Source organism: Bombina bombina, chromosome 3 (genome assembly GCF_027579735.1).
Source record: "Bombina bombina isolate aBomBom1 chromosome 3, aBomBom1.pri, whole genome shotgun sequence".
In the NCBI taxonomy this organism is placed as follows: Eukaryota; Metazoa; Chordata; class Amphibia; order Anura; family Bombinatoridae; genus Bombina; species Bombina bombina.
Window position 1 is genome coordinate 1,292,987,545 of NC_069501.1, and position 21,381 is coordinate 1,293,008,925.

General features: G+C 37.9%; 1 protein-coding gene across 1 annotated transcript in view; it reads left to right on the top strand.

Annotated features, from left to right (window-relative positions):
• The window catches only part of LOC128652765 (transient receptor potential cation channel subfamily M member 2), a 1,288,705-nt gene that overhangs the window by 755,382 nt on the left and 511,942 nt on the right, over window positions 1–21,381 (top strand). Inside the window, exons 13-14 of the mRNA XM_053705696.1 lie at window positions 21–133; window positions 227–334. Coding sequence (XP_053561671.1) covers window positions 21–133; window positions 227–334 — 221 coding nt within the window. The remainder of the gene's footprint in view (window positions 1–20; window positions 134–226; window positions 335–21,381) is intronic.

Here is a 21,381-nt window from a genome sequence, read left to right on the forward strand (position 1 = left end):
TCTCTGTATTGTCTCTGCAGATGTTTCTCACTAGGACCTGGTGGGGGTTCCTCTCTGTGGACAATGGATTTATAAACATTCTCCTGTGTATGCTGTTCTTCCCTCTTATATACAGCGGCCTCATTACCTACAGGTGAGTCACCTACAAACTCTCCTCGCTTGTCAGGGGTTAATAAGTCAAGAACCAGCTCTATATGTCATGAAGCCTTTTTCCTCCCCATCCCAGAAATGATATTGTCAAATCTAAGTCTTATCCCGATCAGTATGGAACACGATCCCCGACAGGGTCCAAAAGTCACCCGGAGAAGTCTAAGCGCAAACGTCTTTTTAAAAGGTAAAATTTACACCATGTTATATATGTGTATCTTGCAGCGCCAAGATGTCAACCATACAAGCTGTGCTCTTGTTGCGGAATCTCCTAACCAGATCCCAAAATGTCAATATATAGAAAGTGCTTAGTGAGTACAGCGCTACAAAATCCCAGATAGAAGGATTTGTGGCTAAAGATGGTGTCCACGATTGGTATAAATATATGTGACGAGTTGCTGATAATGCAAATAGCCTAAAGGTCTAAGTGCATGGGTATTATGATATATATATACGAACAATAACAACTTATAGTGGATCAGATGCTCCTATATGTTAAGTTAAAAATCATTTATTTTACTGATAACATTCGACAATGTGTGTGTACATAAAATACATAAAAGTCCTTTAAAACACAGTTCTATGACAGAATGTAAAAACAAATCTATGGTACCAATATGTGCACATAAAAATTGGGGGGTTCCGGAATACAGTCTTAGTACTGAAGAATGGTCATAAGATCCTATTTTATATCGACTTGGTAGAGTGTTCCAATAAAAATACAAAAAATGTTTTGTGAAAAAATGTGAAAAAAATTAAAATTATCGAAAAAATATCAAAAATATGAAAAAATATAAAATTGAAAATACAAACTGTGTGATATCACAACTGTGAAAAAATATGAAAAAAATATATATATGAGGTGTTTCCAAAAAAAAAAAAAAAATTATACCTTAGTGATAGTCAAATATATCCTTAAAAATAGTGATATATATAAAATATTGTAACAAAATTTACACCAACCAACAAAAGCTTATATACAGTTACTATACACAGTATTATATCACTGTATGCAGTAAACTAACACTATCACATATCAGTACTAACCTCACTAGCAGCACATCACATACAGTTACTATACACAGTATTATATCACTGTATGTACTAAACTAACACTATCACATATCAGTAACACCTCACTAGCAGCACATCACATACAGTTACTATACACAGTATTATATCACTGTATGTACTAAACTAACACTATCACATATCAGTAACACCTCACTAGCAGCACATCACATACAGTTACTATACACAGTATTATATCACTCTATGTACTAAACTAACACTATCACATATCAGTACTAACACCTCACTAGCAGCACATCACATACAGTTACTATACACAGTATTATATCACTGAATGCAGTAAACTAACACTATCACATATCAGTACTAACACCTCACTAGCAGCACATCACATACAGTTACTATACACAGTATTATATCACTGTATGCAGTAAACTAACACTATCACATATCAGTACTAACCTCACTAGCAGCACATCACATACAGTTACTATACACAGTATTATATCACTGTATGCAGTAAACTAACACTATCACATATCAGTACTAACCTCACTAGCAGCACATCACATACAGTTACTATACACAGTATTATATCACTGTATGTAGTAAACTAACACTATCACATATCAGTACTAACCTCACTAGCAGCACATCACATACAGTTACTATACACAGTATTATATCACTGTCTGTACTAAACTAACACTATCACATATCAGTAACACCTCACTAGCAGCACATCACATACAGTTACTATACACAGTATTATATCACTGTATGCAGTAAACTAACACTATCACATATCAGTAACACCTCACTAGCAGCACATCACATACAGTTACTATACACAGTATTTTATCACTGTATGCAGTAAACTAACACTATCACATATCAGTACTAACACCTCACTAGCAGCACATCACATACAGTTACTATACACAGTATTATATCACTGTATGTACTAAACTAACACTATCACATATCAGTAACACCTCACTAGCAGCACATCACATACAGTTACTATACACAGTATTATATCACTGTATGCAGTAAACTAACACTATCACATATCAGTAACACCTCACTAGCAGCACATCACATACAGTTACTATACACAGTATTATATCACTCTATGTACTAAACTAACACTATCACATATCAGTAACACCTCACTAGCAGCACATCACATACAGTTACTATACACAGTATTATATCACTGTATGTACTAAACTAACGCTATCACATATCAGTACAAACACCTCACTAGCAGCACATCACATACAGTTACTATACACAGTATTATATCACTGTATGTACTAAACTAACACTATCACATATCAGTAACACCTCACTAGCAGCACATCACATACAGTTACTATACACAGTATTATATCACTGTATGTACTAAACTAACACTATCACATATCAGTAACACCTCACTAGCAGCACATCACATACAGTTACTATACACAGTATTATATCACTGTATGCAGTAAACTAACACTATCACATATCAGTACTAACACCTCACTAGCAGCACATCACATACAGTTACTATACACAGTATTATATCACTGTATGCAGTAAACTAACACTATCACATATCAGTACTAACACCTCACTAGCAGCACATCACATACAGTTACTATACACAGTATTATATCACTGTATGTACTAAACTAACACTATCACATATCAGTAACACCTCACTAGCAGCACATCACATACAGTTACTATACACAGTATTATATCACTGTATGTACTAAACTAACACTATCACATATCAGTACTAACACCTCACTAGCAGCACATCACATACAGTTACTATACACAGTATTATATCACTGTATGCAGTAAACTAACACTATCACATATCAGTAACACCTCACTAGCAGCACATCACATACAGTTACTATACACAATATTATATCACTGTATGTACTAAACTAACACTATCACATATCAGTAACACCTCACTAGCAGCACATCACATACAGTTACTATACACAGTATTATATCACACACAGAGAAAACCCAGCACTCACTTACAAGCTCTCAGCTAAGATTTAAAAGCAAAAATGGAAAGGTTAGTCACTGCATCTGGCCAAATGGGACAAGCTCAGGTACCACGTCAAGGTCCTCTCCAATACCTGAGACCCTAAAACAGCCACACAAGGCAAGCTTTCAAATCCAAACAAACTGAAAACAAGGGAAGGGTGCACAGGAATATGTAACCACCCTAGACATATACAAAACACGGAAGGGAACTACACTCTCATACCGGACCGGGTACACATCCCATGACCCTGCAACATGCTCAGCCCTGGGTGCCACTGGCACTCACAGGAAGCTGTGCTGTCCCCAGAGCCACAAGCAGTTAACCCCAGACCGGTCTGGGTGCAAGAACCATTGGGAAAATTACAAAACAAATTAATACAACACACAGAGAAAACCCAGCACTCACTTACAAGCTCTCAGCTAAGATTTAAAAGCAAAAATGGAAAGGTTAGTCACCGCATCTGGCCAAATGGGACAAGCTCAGGTACCACGTCAAGGTCCTCTCCAATACCCTATGGTTCTTGCACCCAGACCTGTCTGGGGTTAACTGCTTGTGGCTCTGGGGACAGCACAGCTTCCTGTGAGTGCCAGTGGCACCCAGGGCTGAGCATGTTGCAGGGTCATGGGATGTGTACCCGGTCCGGTATGAGAGTGCAGTTCCCTTCCGTGTTTTGTATATGTCTAGGGTGGTTACATATTCCTGTGCACCCTTCCCTTGTTTTCAGTTTGTTTGGATTTGAAAGCTTGCATTGTGTGGCTGTTTTAGGGTCTCAGGTATTGGAGAGGACCTTGACGTGGTACCTGAGCTTGTCCTATTTGGCCAGATGCGGTGACTAACCTTTCCATTTTTGCTTTTAAATCTTAGCTGAGAGCTTGTAAGTGAGTGCTGGGTTTTCTCTGTGTGTTGTATTAATTTGTTTTGTAATTTTCCCTATGGTTCTTGCACCCAGACCGGTCTGGGGTTAACTGCTTGTGGCTCTGGGGACAGCACAGCTTCCTGTGAGTGCCAGTGGCACCCAGGGCTGAGCATGTTGCAGGGTCATGGGATGTGTACCCGGTCCGGTATGAGAGTGCAGTTCCCTTCCGTGTTCAGTATTATATCACTGTATGTACTAAACTAACACTATCACATATCAGTAACACCTCACTAGCAGCACATCACATACAGTTACTATACACAGTATTATATCACTGTATGTACTAAACTAACACTATCACATATCAGTAACACCTCACTAGCAGCACATCACATACAGTTACTATACACAGTATCATATCACTGTATGTACTAAACTAACGCTATCACATATCAGTAACACCTCACTAGCAGCACATCACATACAGTTACTATACACAGTATTATATCACTGTATGTACTAAACTAACACTATCACATATCAGTAACACCTCACTAGCAGCACATCACATACAGTTACTATACACAGTATTATATCACTGTATGCAGTAAACTAACACTATCACATATCAGTACTAACACCTCACTAGCAGCACATCACATACAGTTACTATACACAGTATTATATCACTGTATGCAGTAAACTAACACTATCACATATCGGTACTAACACCTCACTAGCAGCACATCACATACAGTTACTATACACAGTATTATATCACTGTATGTACTAAACTAACACTATCACATATCAGTAACACCTCACTAGCAGCACATCACATACAGTTACTATACACAGTATTATATCACTGTATGCAGTAAACTAACACTATCACATATCAGTACAAACACCTCACTAGCAGCACATCACATACAGTTACTATACGCAGTATTATATCACTGTATGTACTAAACTAACACTATCACATATCAGTACTAACCTCACTAGCAGCACATCACATACAGTTACTATACACAGTATTATATTACTGTATGTACTAAACTAACACTATCACATATCAGTAACACCTCACTAGCAGCACATCACATACAGTTACTATACACAGTATCATATCACTGTATGCAGTAAACTAACACTATCACATATCAGTACTAACACCTCACTAGCAGCACATCACATACAGTTACTATACACAGTATTATATCACTGTATGTACTAAACTAACACTATCACATATCAGTACTAACACCTCACTAGCAGCACATCACATACAGTTACTATACACAGTATTATATCACTGTATGCAGTAAACTAACACTATCACATATCAGTAACACCTCACTAGCAGCACATCACATACAGTTACTATACACAGTATTATATCACTGTATGTACTAAACTAACACTATCACATATCAGTACAAAGACCTCACTAGCAGCACATCACATACAGTTACTATACACAGTATTATATCACTGTCTGTACTAAACTAACACTATCACATATCAGTACAAACACCTCACTAGCAGCACATCACATACAGTTACTATACACAGTATTATATCACTGTACGTACTAAACTAACACTATCACATATCTGTACTAACACCTCACTAGCAGCACATCACATACAGTTACTATACACAGTATTATATCACTGTATGTACTAAACTAACACTATCACATATCAGTAACACCTCACTAGCAGCACATCACATGCAGTTACTATACACAGTATTATATCACTGTATGTACTAAACTAACACTATCACATATCAGTACTAACACCTCACTAGCAGCACATCACATACAGTTACTATACACAGTATTATATCACTCTATGTACTAAACTAACACTATCACATATCAGTACTAACCTCACAAGCAGCACATCACATACAGTTACTATACACAGTATTATATCACTGTATGTACTAAACTAACACTATCACATATCAGTACTAACCTCACTAGCAGCACATCACATACAGTTACTATACACAGTATTATATCACTGTATGTACTAAACTAACACTATCACATATCAGTACTAACACCTCACTAGCAGCACATCACATACAGTTACTATACACAGTATTATATCACTGTATGTACTAAACTAACACTATCACATATCAGTAACACCTCACTAGCAGCACATCACATACAGTTACTATACACAGTATTATATCACTGTATGTACTAAACTAACACTATCACATATCAGTACTAACCTCACTAGCAGCACATCACATACAGTTACTATACACAGTATTATATCACTGTACGTACTAAACTAACACTATCACATATCAGTAACACCTCACTAGCAGCACATCACATACAGTTACTATACACAGTATTATATCACTGTATGTACTAAACTAACACTATCACATATCAGTACAAACACCTCACTAGCAGCACATCACATACAGTTACTATACACAGTATTATATCACTGTATGTACTAAACTAACACTATCACATATCAGTACAAACACCTCACTAGCAGCACATCACATACAGTTACTATACACAGTATTATATCACTCTATGTACTAAACTAACACTATCACATATCAGTACTAACACCTCACTAGCAGCACATCACATACAGTTACTATACACAGTATTATATCACTGAATGCAGTAAACTAACACTATCACATATCAGTACTAACACCTCACTAGCAGCACATCACATACAGTTACTATACACAGTATTATATCACTGTATGTACTAAACTAACACTATCACATATCAGTAACACCTCACTAGCAGCACATCACATACAGTTACTATACACAGTATTATATCACTGTATGCAGTAAACTAACACTATCACATATCAGTACTAACACCTCACTAGCAGCACATCACATACAGTTACTATACACAGTATTATATCACTGTATGCAGTAAACTAACACTATCACATATCAGTACTAACACCTCACTAGCAGCACATCACATACAGTTACTATACACAGTATTATATCACTCTATGTACTAAACTAACACTATCACATATCAGTACTAACACCTCACTAGCAGCACATCACATACAGTTACTATACACAGTATTATATCACTGTATGTACTAAACTAACACTATCACATATCAGTACAAACACCTCACTAGCAGCACATCACATACAGTTACTATACACAGTATTATATCACTGTATGCAGTAAACTAACACTATCACATATCAGTAACACCTCACTAGCAGCACATCACATACAGTTACTATACACAGTATTATATCACTCTATGTACTAAACTAACACTATCACATATCAGTACTAACACCTCACTAGCAGCACATCACATACAGTTACTATACACAGTATTATATCACTGTATGTATTAAACTAACACTATCACATATCTGTAGTAACACCTCACTAGCAGAACATCACATACAGTTACTATACACAGTATTATATCACTGTATGCAGTAAACTAACACTATCACATATCAGTACTAACACCTCACTAGCAGCACATCACATACAGTTACTATACACAGTATTATATCACTGTATGTACTAAACTAACACTATCACATATCAGTAACACCTCACTAGCAGCACATCACATACAGTTACTATACACAGTATTATATCACTGTATGCAGTAAACTAACACTATCACATATCAGTACTAACACCTCACTAGCAGCACATCACATACAGTTACTATACACAGTATTATATCACTGTATGCAGTAAACTAACACTATCACATATCGGTACTAACACCTCACTAGCAGCACATCACATACAGTTACTATACGCAGTATTATATCACTGTATGTACTAAACTAACACTATCACATATCAGTAACACCTCACTAGCAGCACATCACATACAGTTACTATACACAGTATTATATCACTGTATGTACTAAACTAACACTATCACATATCAGTAACACCTCACTAGCAGCACATCACATACAGTTACTATACACAGTATTATATCACTGTATGCAGTAAACTAACACTATCACATATCAGTAACACCTCACTAGCAGAACATCACATACAGTTACTATACACAGTATCATATCACTGTATGCAGTAAACTAACACTATCACATATCAGTACTAACACCTCACTAGCAGCACATCACATACAGTTACTATACACAGTATCATATCACTGTATGCAGTAAACTAACACTATCACATATCAGTACTAACACCTCACTAGCAGCACATCACATACAGTTACTATACACAGTATTATATCACTGTATGTACTAAACTAACACTATCACATATCAGTACAAACACCTCACTAGCAGCACATCACATACAGTTACTATACACAGTATTATATCACTGTATGTACTAAACTAACACTATCACATATCAGTACTAACCTCACTAGCAGCACATCACATACAGTTACTATACACAGTATTATATCACTGTATGTACTAAACTAACACTATCACATATCAGTACTAACACCTCACTAGCAGCACATCACATACAGTTACTATACACAGTATTATATCACTGTATGCAGTAAACTAACACTATCACATATCAGTAACACCTCACTAGCAGCACATCACATACAGTTACTATACACAGTATTATATCACTGTATGTACTAAACTAACACTATCACATATCAGTACAAAGACCTCACTAGCAGCACATCACATACAGTTACTATACACAGTATTATATCACTGTCTGTACTAAACTAACACTATCACATATCAGTACAAACACCTCACTAGCAGCACATCACATACAGTTACTATACACAGTATTATATCACTGTACGTACTAAACTAACACTATCACATATCTGTACTAACCTCACTAGCAGCACATCACATACAGTTACTATACACAGTATTATATCACTGTATGTACTAAACTAACACTATCACATATCAGTAACACCTCACTAGCAGCACATCACATGCAGTTACTATACACAGTATTATATCACTCTATGTACTAAACTAACACTATCACATATCAGTACAAACACCTCACTAGCAGCACATCACATACAGTTACTATACACAGTATTATATCACTCTATGTACTAAACTAACACTATCACATATCAGTACTAACACCTCACTAGCAGCACATCACATACAGTTACTATACACAGTATTATATCACTGAATGCAGTAAACTAACACTATCACATATCAGTACTAACCTCACAAGCAGCACATCACATACAGTTACTATACACAGTATTATATCACTGTATGTACTAAACTAACACTATCACATATCAGTAACACCTCACTAGCAGCACATCACATACAGTTACTATACACAGTATTATATCACTCTATGTACTAAACTAACACTATCACATATCAGTACTAACACCTCACAAGCAGCACATCACATACAGTTACTATACACAGTATTATATCACTGTATGTATTAAACTAACACTATCACATATCTGTAGTAACCTCACTAGCAGCACATCACATACAGTTACTATACACAGTATTATATCACTGTATGTACTAAACTAACACTATCACATATCAGTACTAACCTCACTAGCAGCACATCACATACAGTTACTATACACAGTATTATATCACTGTGCGTACTAAACTAACACTATCACATATCAGTACTAACCTCACTAGCAGCACATCACATACAGTTACTATACACAGTATTATATCACTGTATGTACTAAACTAACACTATCACATATCAGTAACACCTCACTAGCAGCACATGACATACAGTTACTATACACAGTATTATATCACTGTATGTACTAAACTAACGCTATCAGATATCAGTAACACCTCACTAGCAGCACATGACATATAGTTACTATACACAGTATTATATCACTGTATGTACTAAACTAACGCTATCAGATATCAGTAACACCTCACTTGCAGCACATCACATACAGTTACTATACACAGTATTATATCACTCTATGTACTAAACTAACACTATCACATATCAGTAACACCTCACTAGCAGCACATCACATACAGTTACTATACACAGTATTATATCACTCTATGTACTAAACTAACACTATCACATATCAGTAACACCTCACTAGCAGCACATCACATACAGTTACTATACACAGTATTATATCACTCTATGTACTAAACTAACACTATCACATATCAGTACTAACACCTCACTAGCAGCACATCACATACAGTTACTATACACAGTATTTTATCACTGTATGCAGTAAACTAACACTATCACATATCTGTACTAACCTCACTAGCAGCACATCACATACAGTTACTATACACAGTATTATATCACTGTATGTACTAAACTAACACTATCCCATATCAGTACTAACACCTCACTAGCAGCACATCACATACAGTTACTATACACAGTATTATATCACTGTACGTACTAAACTAACACTATCACATATCAGTAACACCTCACTAGCAGCACATCACATACAGTTACTATACACAGTATTATATCACTCTATGTACTAAACTAACACTATCACATATCAGTAACACCTCACTAGCAGCACATCACATACAGTTACTATACACAGTATTATATCACTGTATGTACTAAACTAACAGTATCTGTCGCTCTCTCTGTCTCTCTGTCTCTGTCTCTGTCTCTCTCTCTCTCTCTCTCTCTATCTCTCTCTCTCTGTCTCTCTCTGTCTAATGACAAAGTGAGATCATCATTAATTACTGTTGGGAGTACCACTCCTGGCCAGCAGGAGGAGGCAAAGAGCACAAAGTATCACTTACCTTCCTACAAATCCCAGTCATTCTCTTTGTCTCTCGTGCAAGGAGGAGGTGAAGTAATTAGGTGTCTGATTAAGATTCTTCTATCAAGATTTTTTTTTTATTTTGAAGTCTGGGCAGGATTACTCTGCCTTCCATCACAATTTGGGTCTAGCTGTATTCAATGTTAGTCTCTTCAGCAGGTCTGTGGTAGCGTTTAAAGGGCTATGATACCCACATTTTGAAACACTTGAAAGTGAGTCAGCATAGCTGTAAGTAGCTGACTAGAAAATGTCACCTGAACATCTCTATGTAAAAAAAAATGTTAGGGGGGCGTGGCTTAGCCGCAGACATGGCCGGTCGTGGAATTCAATAGCTCCAGCTATACTTTACATAATCTAAGGATTATCTCCCCAACTAACTCTCATCCGACTTTATAAAGCTGACTATCTCTCAAAGAAAGGATATAGAAGCAAGTTATGCCACTTTTTTATCTCTTCTTATCTCCAGAAACTCTTGACGGGGTGAGACCATAGTCTGCGGCCTAATATAATAATATACATCTATTTTATCCCCCAGGCAGTAACTAAGTTGGGTAAAGGGCTTGCGTTAGCTGTATCTAACTTTCTAATGTATGGAACGCTCCGTAACAAAAATTGAAGCACTGCTTAAGAAGTAAGCGGATATTGTGGCTTTAAACGGCATCGCAATGGAGGCAGAAATCCTAACTCTCCTACAACGGATGTCTCATAAAATGGACGCTCAGTATATCTCTGCTGCAGAGAGCTTGAAAACAGAGCTGACGGACGAAGACACAGCCTATGAGGCAGAACCACTATCTGATAGTCCTCTAGTCAAGACTAATGTGGGATGCCAAGAGGAACGTACCGCAGACCTAACTGAGGTGGTTTGTACTGATCCTCGGTCAGCTGTGGATGGGGTAGAGTACGCAGCTCCTAGCTATCGGAAGACTCTGACACGGAACGGACCTGAAATCGAGGCTCAGAATACGATTAAGAGGTCGACCCTGAGTGCCCCGGAGATGCGGCCGGTCAAAGGGGCGCCCGGTATGAATTATGGATTGGGAAGCTTTGAGAGCCTGGCCACGGTATCTGCAAACGCCATGTTCCGGCCTGCAATGACCACTCAAGATCTCAACCTGAGAGCTGCTGATCCTCCTTCACTTTCCTGGAGCACCACCTATACTATGTTTCTAGGTATAAAGACAGACAAATACTTAGCTTTGCTAGGAGCAAGGAGCACCACTATCTTCCCGGTTCAAAATACCTGGTCTTCCTGCCACAACTGGCCGGCTATAGGCTACAGAGGACAACATCAGATCAGGCATGGGATCGGCTAAATCTACAAAGACTACAGGACTGATACCCCGGTTTGATCACCAGTTTTGTTGATGGGGTTATTATAATTCAGTATTGATTAAGTTTAGACATGTTTAATCCTAATATAAGGTCTTTTGGTTTATCTATTTATGTTTTAGTCGACCTGTGTTATTTTAAAGGGCAGTTAACAATAAGTACCCTCCACTTGCTATATGTAAGTTTATAGTCTGCCTTAGAGACTTCAGATTATTAAGCTTGCTCATTTATAAATGAGAGATCACTAAGTGAGGGGGCTTACTATTTTTTTTTCTTTTTTTTTTCTTTTTTTTCTTTCTTCCGTTATTTGTACCCACAAGTTCATAGATATAGTTATTCTGTTCCAGTAAGATATTTATAAGATGTATTTTTTGCCTTTGATGGTGATATAGTTAATTTTGAAATCTCTAGGCAATCCATGTCTGACGGTTTGTCCTTCTTTTATAACAGTAGCCCCTCCAGACATAGTAACCTCCCTCTGATTCCCACTATTAATAGTTTGGTAGATACGGTGGCCAAAGCTCATATGTCTTATATAATGTTATAAATCCTTTAAGTGGCTACCCACATAAAATTACTAAGCTGTACATAATTATTCCAGTACTATATAACAACATTGATCTACTGCACGCTCTACCTACTCTCACGACATTCCCAGCGAGAGCGCTGGTATATTCCAACTGCCATATCTTGTATGTATGTAATCCCCCATATATCGGACCGTATATTCACAGTAATAGTCTGTAGTATCCACTTGGGTTTTACTTGCAGGTCCAGTTTACTACTGTTGATGCATGCTTTACTCTTGTTTAATGTCACCTAAAATAATAGGTATTATTATTGCTTTGAGTTAATCCTAATACGCAAATAAGCATTATTGACGCCTACAGTAACTTAATGTACATAGAGAGTTATGATTCCCTTTATACACTGTCTAGCTTGAGGGCTTTACCTGGTATATATCATTCCTAATCAATATAGCTTCCCTATATTTGAATAGTCTATTACCTATTTATGTTCTCAGAGGTTTTTGTTCTTCGGCCCATTAATATGCTCTGATATACCAGTGTATATGGTTTATACCAAATCCAAGCCTTATCACTTACAAACTTTTTCCTAGCTTTATATCTGGAATATTACACTTAGAGTCTCTTCATCATACGTTGATATTCAGCCCGGTTTGTAATGCATCCATGACAGAGCCTCTCATAGACCACCCCTTATGATATATCAACCATGTTCAGTCCCTAATTTAGCAAGGCCCTAGAATGCTCTTAGAGCCCTCCTTTAGGAGATCGCCCAATAGAAAACATTGCGAGTCAAGGGTTAAGAAACCACTTAGCTGCCATATATTATTCTTTCTCATAACTTTAGAATATTATATATACCTAGTTCGCCACGCCCCCTCCTCCCCTATAATATGAGCGGCTCTTGTCCGCTGAATCCCCTCCCCCACAAGCTATGGTCCAGGAGTGACCAACACGTAAGCCATTTCCCCTCAGTACCCTCTGTTTAATCTTGATCACACAGAGGTTTTCCTCTGACGCTCTGGGGAACCTATGCTAGATTTAAAATGATAAAAGTGAAGTTCAATTTTGATTCGTCCATGTCTTCTCTCATGCTCCATTGAAATAAGTTATGGTATTGTAATATGTACTTAATGTGGCTGTATTTAATCACTTGCTTTTGGACGAATTATGCCTGTTTTTCTCCTGTTTGTTAATCTCACAACTTCAATAAAAATATATATTGCAAAAAAAAAAAAAATGTTATATATATATATATATATATATATATATTGAAAGACATGCATACTTTATACATGAACAAGTAAAATACTATATTATATCTATAAAAAATGCATATTAGTCATGTGTTAAAGTATATCTGATGGGAACAGATACCTATACCTATAGGTTCCCAAAAGAAACAAAATCTATAATCTAGACCTAACACACACTTTTAATAGGAGGAATATGAAACGTCCCAAAGAACACATAGTCAAAAGACATATTTACCTCTTAAGAAGGATCCTACACATGAATATGGGGATTTGTTGCGGGACCTTCTGGATGATGGTTTGGAGATGGGCATTTTGGATAGGCAAACTTTTGATTGCCTTCTGGTTGACAGCCTGGTGATGCCCATCTTCCACCATCTCCCGAAGGTCCATAAGAGTCTTATGGATGTCAAAGGAAGACCTATTGTAGTGTAGCGGGTATTGGCTTGCTTTTAGAACCACTCTCTAAGTGGGTCGATCAATTTCTACAACCCATGGTACAGAAGCTTCCTAGCTTTGTTAGGGATACTTCCCATACCATCACTAAATTGGAAAGTACTGTTTGTGAGAGAGAATATAGTTGGGTAACGATAGATGTAATTTCCCTCTATTCCTCCATTCCTCATGTCTATGGTCTACAGGCCATTTCTTTCTTTTTGGATCTCTATACTGATCTTACGGATGAGTATAAGAATTTCATCACAAGGGTAATTGCTTTTCTCCTTGAGCATAATTTTTTTATGTTTGAGGATACCTATTACCTCCAAAGACGTGGAACCGCGATGGGGCCAAGTTCGCCCCATCTTACGTCAACCTCTTTATGGGGTGGTGGGAGTGGTTCCACGTGTTTGGAGGGGCTAATAGGTTTTCCCATCATCTTGTTAAATATATCAGATTCATTGATGAGCTGCTGATTATTTGGGCTGCCGGTCCAAATAAAGTCCAGGAGTTTGTCAATTAACTCAATGACAATCAGAGTGGTGTACAGTTTACCTTTGAGTGGAATGCAATTCACATTGACTACTTGGATATTACTCTCACTGCTGATAGTGCCACTAAAAAGGTTTACTCTACATTGTATAGGAAGACGATTGCTGGCAATTTGCTTTTGCATGCCCGAAGTAATCATCCTCAACATGTTTTCAGAGGAATAGCTAAAGGGCAATTTATGCAAGTTAGGCGAAATTGCACCAAGTATAGTGATTTCCTTAAAGAAAGCAAAGATTTGAGTAAACGCCTCCTAAGTAGGGGATATACGAAGAAACTAGTGGACAGGGCATTCTATGAAGTACATAACTTAGATAGAAGTTTATTGTTTACCCCAAAGAGAAACTCATAGAAAACATCTAATACAACTAAGAATGGTGAGACAGGGTCTTTTGTAGATAAGCAGAATCCTTTATTCATCACTGCCTATTCTAACCAATATGATCAGGTATGCTCTATCATTAAAAAGAATTTGCCTATACTCATGGGAGATAAGCAGTTACGCCCCACCATTGAGGGAGGATGTGGCTTTGTCTTCAGGAAGAATCTCTCTCTGGGGAATCTTTTATCTCCTAGCTTACTCAGGAAAGAAAAGTCTAAGAGTTCTATTTCAAGGGGACATACAAATGTGGTAGGAGAAATTGCAAATCATGTGACCACATGCATATTTCCACAACATTTAGATCTGCCACATCCTCTGAAACTTTAGAGACCAGAGGATGTGTCAAATGTAAAAGCAAATTTGTCATTTACTTGATTGAATGTGTACAATGTTCAAGGCAGTACGTTGGTAGGACTACCCGAGAGGTGGGTAAACGTATAAAAGAACATCTTTCATATATTGATAATGAGAGAGATGTGTCAGCCCTGTCTAGACATTTCCTTGAGGTTCATGGTGGGAATGTGAATCACTTCAGATGGCAGGCAATTGAACAGATTATGAAACCACCGAGGGGTGGTGGTAAACTCCAAATTCTGAGCAGACAGGAGATTTATTGGATTCATAGGTTGAATAGCATGTCACCTGTGGGATTCAATTCCGAATTTGATATAATTAATTACTGGCATAGACAAGATCCTTGCAATTTGTCTTTTGACTATGTGTTCTTTGGGACGTTTCATATTCCTCCTATTAAAAGTGTGTATTAGATCTAGATAATAGATTTTGTTTCTTTTGGGAACCTATAGGTATCTGTTCCCATCGGATATACTTTAACACATGACTAATATGCATTTTTTTTTATAGATCTTATATAATATTTTACTTGTTCATGTATAAAGTATGCATGTCTTTCAATATATATATCTAACATTTTGAGTGCTATGATCATTCTGCTGTTTTTAAATAATGAGCACCTTGTTCACCTGTTTATGTCTATGACTACGGTCTTTGTGGCCGAAACCGGTCAGACTTCAACTTTTTTACCCTCTGCTGTAGTTTGCCTACATCATTTTTAACATGTTAATCCAATAAAAATATATTTTTTTATATATATGGACTATTTGCTACCCCCTTTTTTCTATTTGATTTATTTTGGGAGTACTGAGACTCCCTATCTTGCTATAGTCCTATTTTTGTCTGTGAGACCTGCTACTTACACAGGTTCCTTGCTATTGGAGCTGGTGACGTCATTCCCTGAGCCGAGCAGTGTGCGACGGATTGTTGGTGATATCGAGCGATTTAACATGGATGGTCTGCTCAAGAGAAGTAACAGTGTACCTGGATGTTATCTACACTAGTGGAGGTCATTTGCAGCCAAGGAACCAGCTCTGTGGAACAGTGGAAAGTGAGTAGGGGTTCGTGTGCCGTACTTGACGGGGTTAACCTTTACCGCATCTTTCCGAATACAGCTAAGACTGGGACTTGGTAATTTGCTTTATCTCCTGGGGCGGATTCCCATGAACCGACTCTGACAATAATGGATTGTATTCTGTAACCGGGACATTTGAATTGAAAGAGTTTGCTTAGGGATGTGTCCCCACTCTGTTCATTTTCCCGGAAAAGTTATTTGAACACTTTCCTATTTGCACACTGCAAGTTGCGGCAGTTGTAACATCTCAGAGACTCTATATTTATTTTCTCACTTATTGTATACGTACCAATATTGTGGGATTTGGTTACTTATATATATATATATATATGACGCACCAACCTTTTTACTGGGGAAAATATTTTTTCTTATTCTAACAAATCAGTATGTCTGTCCCGGGACAGCTAAGGGAGTGAGCTTCGTGAACACTCATCTTATTTCCCTATTCAGTTTATGGAAGTTTACTATGAAATCTCATGAGTTAAGTGAAATCTCATGAGATCACAGTAAAAGAGTTCATGACATCAGCTCTGCTGATGCTGATTGGCTGCTGTTCATTTTTTTTACCTGCAGCTGAGTATAACTTTTTACACAGAACTTACTCTGCTGAGCTGAGGAAACTGTGAGGTAAAATATCTTCCTTTTTTACATAGAGATGCTCAGGTGATATTTTCCTGTCAGCTTTTTACAGTTATACTGCATCAGTTTCAAGTGATTTAGCACATGAGTATTATGTCCCTTTAAGCATTTAGGAACTTGTAAAGTGGGTTTTGCTGCGTTTTCCTAAGATGTTGCTGCCCTGGTATAGAAAGCCTGAGTAGGTTTACTCTGTCTTTCTTTATACCCAGGTCTCTGTGAGGAGCGGCATCCTCTCATACTTTGTGAGTCGTCCTCCTGCCGGATGGCTAGAGTGCAGGTAAGTGCCTTTTTGTCTTCTGGGGCTAGAAGGCTGGCACTGAAGGGGTAAAGACCCTCTGCTTTTATATGGGACGTGGCAGGCACAATGCATGTGACATGGAAACTGTTAACTACCTTCACAACTAGGAAGGAGTTGGCTACCAGTTGGGCTAATATTGTATTTGCTGTATAGATTTATACATTATTGTAAATGATATAGGGACTGTTAAGCTCTTAGGCTCCTGCTTTTTAAGCGTAATTGGCGCTATTTCTATGGGTATGCATTGTGTCATACACTCTGCTGTATATGCAGTGCGTTTTACTGGTGGTTCCCGTGATTAGTTACATTAGGGGAGCTGGACAAGGGTGCCTATGTTTTGTTGTGTTTTAGGAGCAGTTTAGGTCTACAAAATACCTCATATAGAGGGATTTAGTCGACTTTTGGCCACGCCTCCTTTTCTTCATGTCGGAGTGGCGCCATTTTACAGGTGTTTGAGCGCTGTATTCTCTCCTTTCCGTCCTCTTTCTTTCTATACAGGGGGAAGTAATCTCGCTCTGAGAAATATATGTGTGTGTGTGTGGGATAGTCCTTACGATCATCCCAGTTTTAAACCGTCTCTGCAAGATGATGTTTGCATTGTTTTGTGATCCGTTTTTCCCCCATAAACAGTGAAAGGCAATGGATCAGAAGCAAATAAGGAATCTTTTCTTCCCTCTACCTTGGAAGCAACAAAAATGATGACCTGTTTATATTTGATGTGTTACATAGGTCCCACATATTTGTATAAATTCTATCTTATCCAATCAATATTTGTATTTGGCTAGAGTATGGAACAGAGGTCTGTTCTTAAATACATTTAGATTTTCAGGTAATCCCTATAATCTTAAGGTGACAGTGTCATTATAAATACATTTTAAATAATTTAATTTCCAAGGTTATTTTTAGCCTCATGTTTCCCTGGATGATGCTGTTTAGACTATGTCACAGCTTTCTCTCCTGATGTCCCAAGCCTTTGTATGGCATCACATGCAGTGCTCTGCAGTTCCTCTCTATCTCCAGGAGGAGTTCATTGCTTGCAGAATGGTCTGCCCAAGTATTTTTGGATATCTGTGGCATTATCTGTTTCTTTCTAATGACACAATGGGGCATATGTATCAAGGTCTGGCGGACTTGATCTAACAACTGTCATTTGTTAGCCTGACATTACTGAAACAGCTCCAGTTTGGATTCCGGTTTTAAAAAATAAAGCAGTTTCTTTTTAAATAGGCACCTCAGCAAAGCTATTGCTGAGGTGTAGAGGCTGTTTGAGGTGTTAAGACGTTTTTTATTATTATTATTTCGTTTTTGCATTGCATCAAAAATAAAGCAGTTTTTTTCGTTTTAAAATTTAAAGAAACAGTAACGTTTTTTTCTTCATTTAAATTGTTCATAATTTAATTATTATTTATATTTATTCTGTTAAGATGGACCAAGACTCTATTACAGATTACAGATGTCCTTTATATTTAAAAGCTAATATTAAACCAACAATTCCTTTTTGTTCCTCGTTGAGAGAACATTAAATCTTAAGGATAGATTTTTTGAGCCTATATTGTCTAAGACGGTTGCTGTCCAGGATTCTTCTGACAATGTGCAAGATATGCCGCATTTTTCTCCTCAGGTGTCCCAAACTTTAGTACCCATTAATTCAATGCCCTGCGCTTCCTCTCAAGCTCCAGCTGGGGTCTCCTTGCAAGACATTGCTTCCCTCATGTCTTCTGCAGTTTCTGATGCGTTGTCTGCTTTTCCCAAGCTACAGGGAAAGCGAAAGAGGAAGTCTAAAGAATCAGTGCGTAAGGTATCTGACTCGGTCGTGGCTATTCCGAATGTTTCCTCTCATAAATCTGATGAGGAGGATTTTTTGGTAGCATCTGAGGGTGAAATCTCAGATTCTGACAGTGTAATTCCTTCCTCTGATGCTGAAGTTGTATCCTTCAGGTTTAAGCTGGAACACCTCCGTTTACTACTCAAGGAGGTTTTGGCCACTCTGGACGACTTTGACTCTACTGTCATTGTCAACCCTAAAAAGTCTAGTAAACTTAACAAGTATTATGATGTACCTTCCATGCTGGAATTTTTTTCCCGTACCAGATCGGGCTTCAGAAATTATTGTTAAGGAATGGGAGAAGCCGGGTATTCCTTTTTCTCCTTCTCCTATTTTTAAGAAGATGTTTCCCATTGATGACTCTATCAAGGAGTCTTGGCAAACAGTCCCCAAGGTGGAAGGGGCAATTTCCACTTTAGCTAATAGAGCTACTATTCCCATAGAGGTTAGCTGTTCTTTTAAGGACCCTATGCATAAGAAACTGGAGGGTTTTCTTAAGAAAATGTTTGTTCACCAGGGTTTACAATGGCAACCTGCGGTTTGTATTGCTACCATTTCTAGTGCGGAAGCATACTGGTTTGATGCGTTGTCTGATTGCTTTCAAACAGACATTCCCCTTGAAGAGATCCAGGACAGGATCAGGGCTCCTAAATTGGCAAATTATTTCATTTCTGATACTTCCCTTCAAGTTATCAAGTTGGGAGCAAAGATTTCTAGTTTTGAAATTCTGGCTTGAAGAGCTTTATGGCTGAAATCTTGGTCTGCAGATGAATTATCTAAGTCTAAGCTTTTGTCTATTCCTTACAAGGGTAAGACCTTGTTTGGCCCAGCTTTGGCTGAGATTATTTCTGACATTACAGGAGGAAAGGGTTATTTCCATCCTCAGTATAAGAAATCTAAGCAGAAGGGATGTCAGAGTAATTTTCATTCCTTTCAAAACTTCAAGGGTAAACCTTCCTCTCCCTCTACAAAACAGGATCAGTCCAAACCTTCCTGGAGACCCAACCAATCTTGGAATAAGGGAAAACAATCCAAGAAGCCTGCTAATGATTCAAAGTCAGCATGAAAGGTCTGCCCCCGATCCGGGACCGGATCTTGTGGGGGCAAACTTTCCTTTTTTGCTCAGGCTTGGACTCGGGATGTTCAGGATCCTTGGGCGATAGACATCATGTCCCAGGGATACAAACTAGAATTCAAGAACTTTCCCCCCAGGGGCAGATTTCTTCTTTCAAGATTATCTGTAGACCAGATAAAGAGAGGCGTTCTTACGTTGTTTTCGGGATCTATCCAAAATGGGAGTGATAGTTCCTGTTCCAGTACAGGAGCAGGGTCTGGGATTTTACTCCAATCTGTTTGTGGTTCCCAAGAAAGAGGGAACCTTCAGACCAATCTTGGATCTTAAGAGTCTAAATAAATTCCTCAGAGTACCATCCTTCAAAATGTAAACTATTTGTTCCATTCTTCCCCTAGTTCAAGAGGGTCACATTTATGACAACAGTAGATTTAAAGGATGCATACCTTCATGTTCCCATCCACAGGGATCATCACAAGTTTCTGAGATTTGCCTTTCTCCACAAACACTTCCAGTTGGTGGCTCTTCCTTTCGGACTAGCTACAGCTCCCAGATTTTTTTCTAAGGTTCTGGGATCTCTGCTGGCTGTGCTCTGGTTACAGGGTATTGCAGTGGCACCTTATCTGGATGAGATTCTGGTTCAGGCCCAGTCTTTTCATCTAGCAAGCTCCCACACGGAGCTGCTTGTATCCTTTCTGCGCTCTCACGTTTGGAA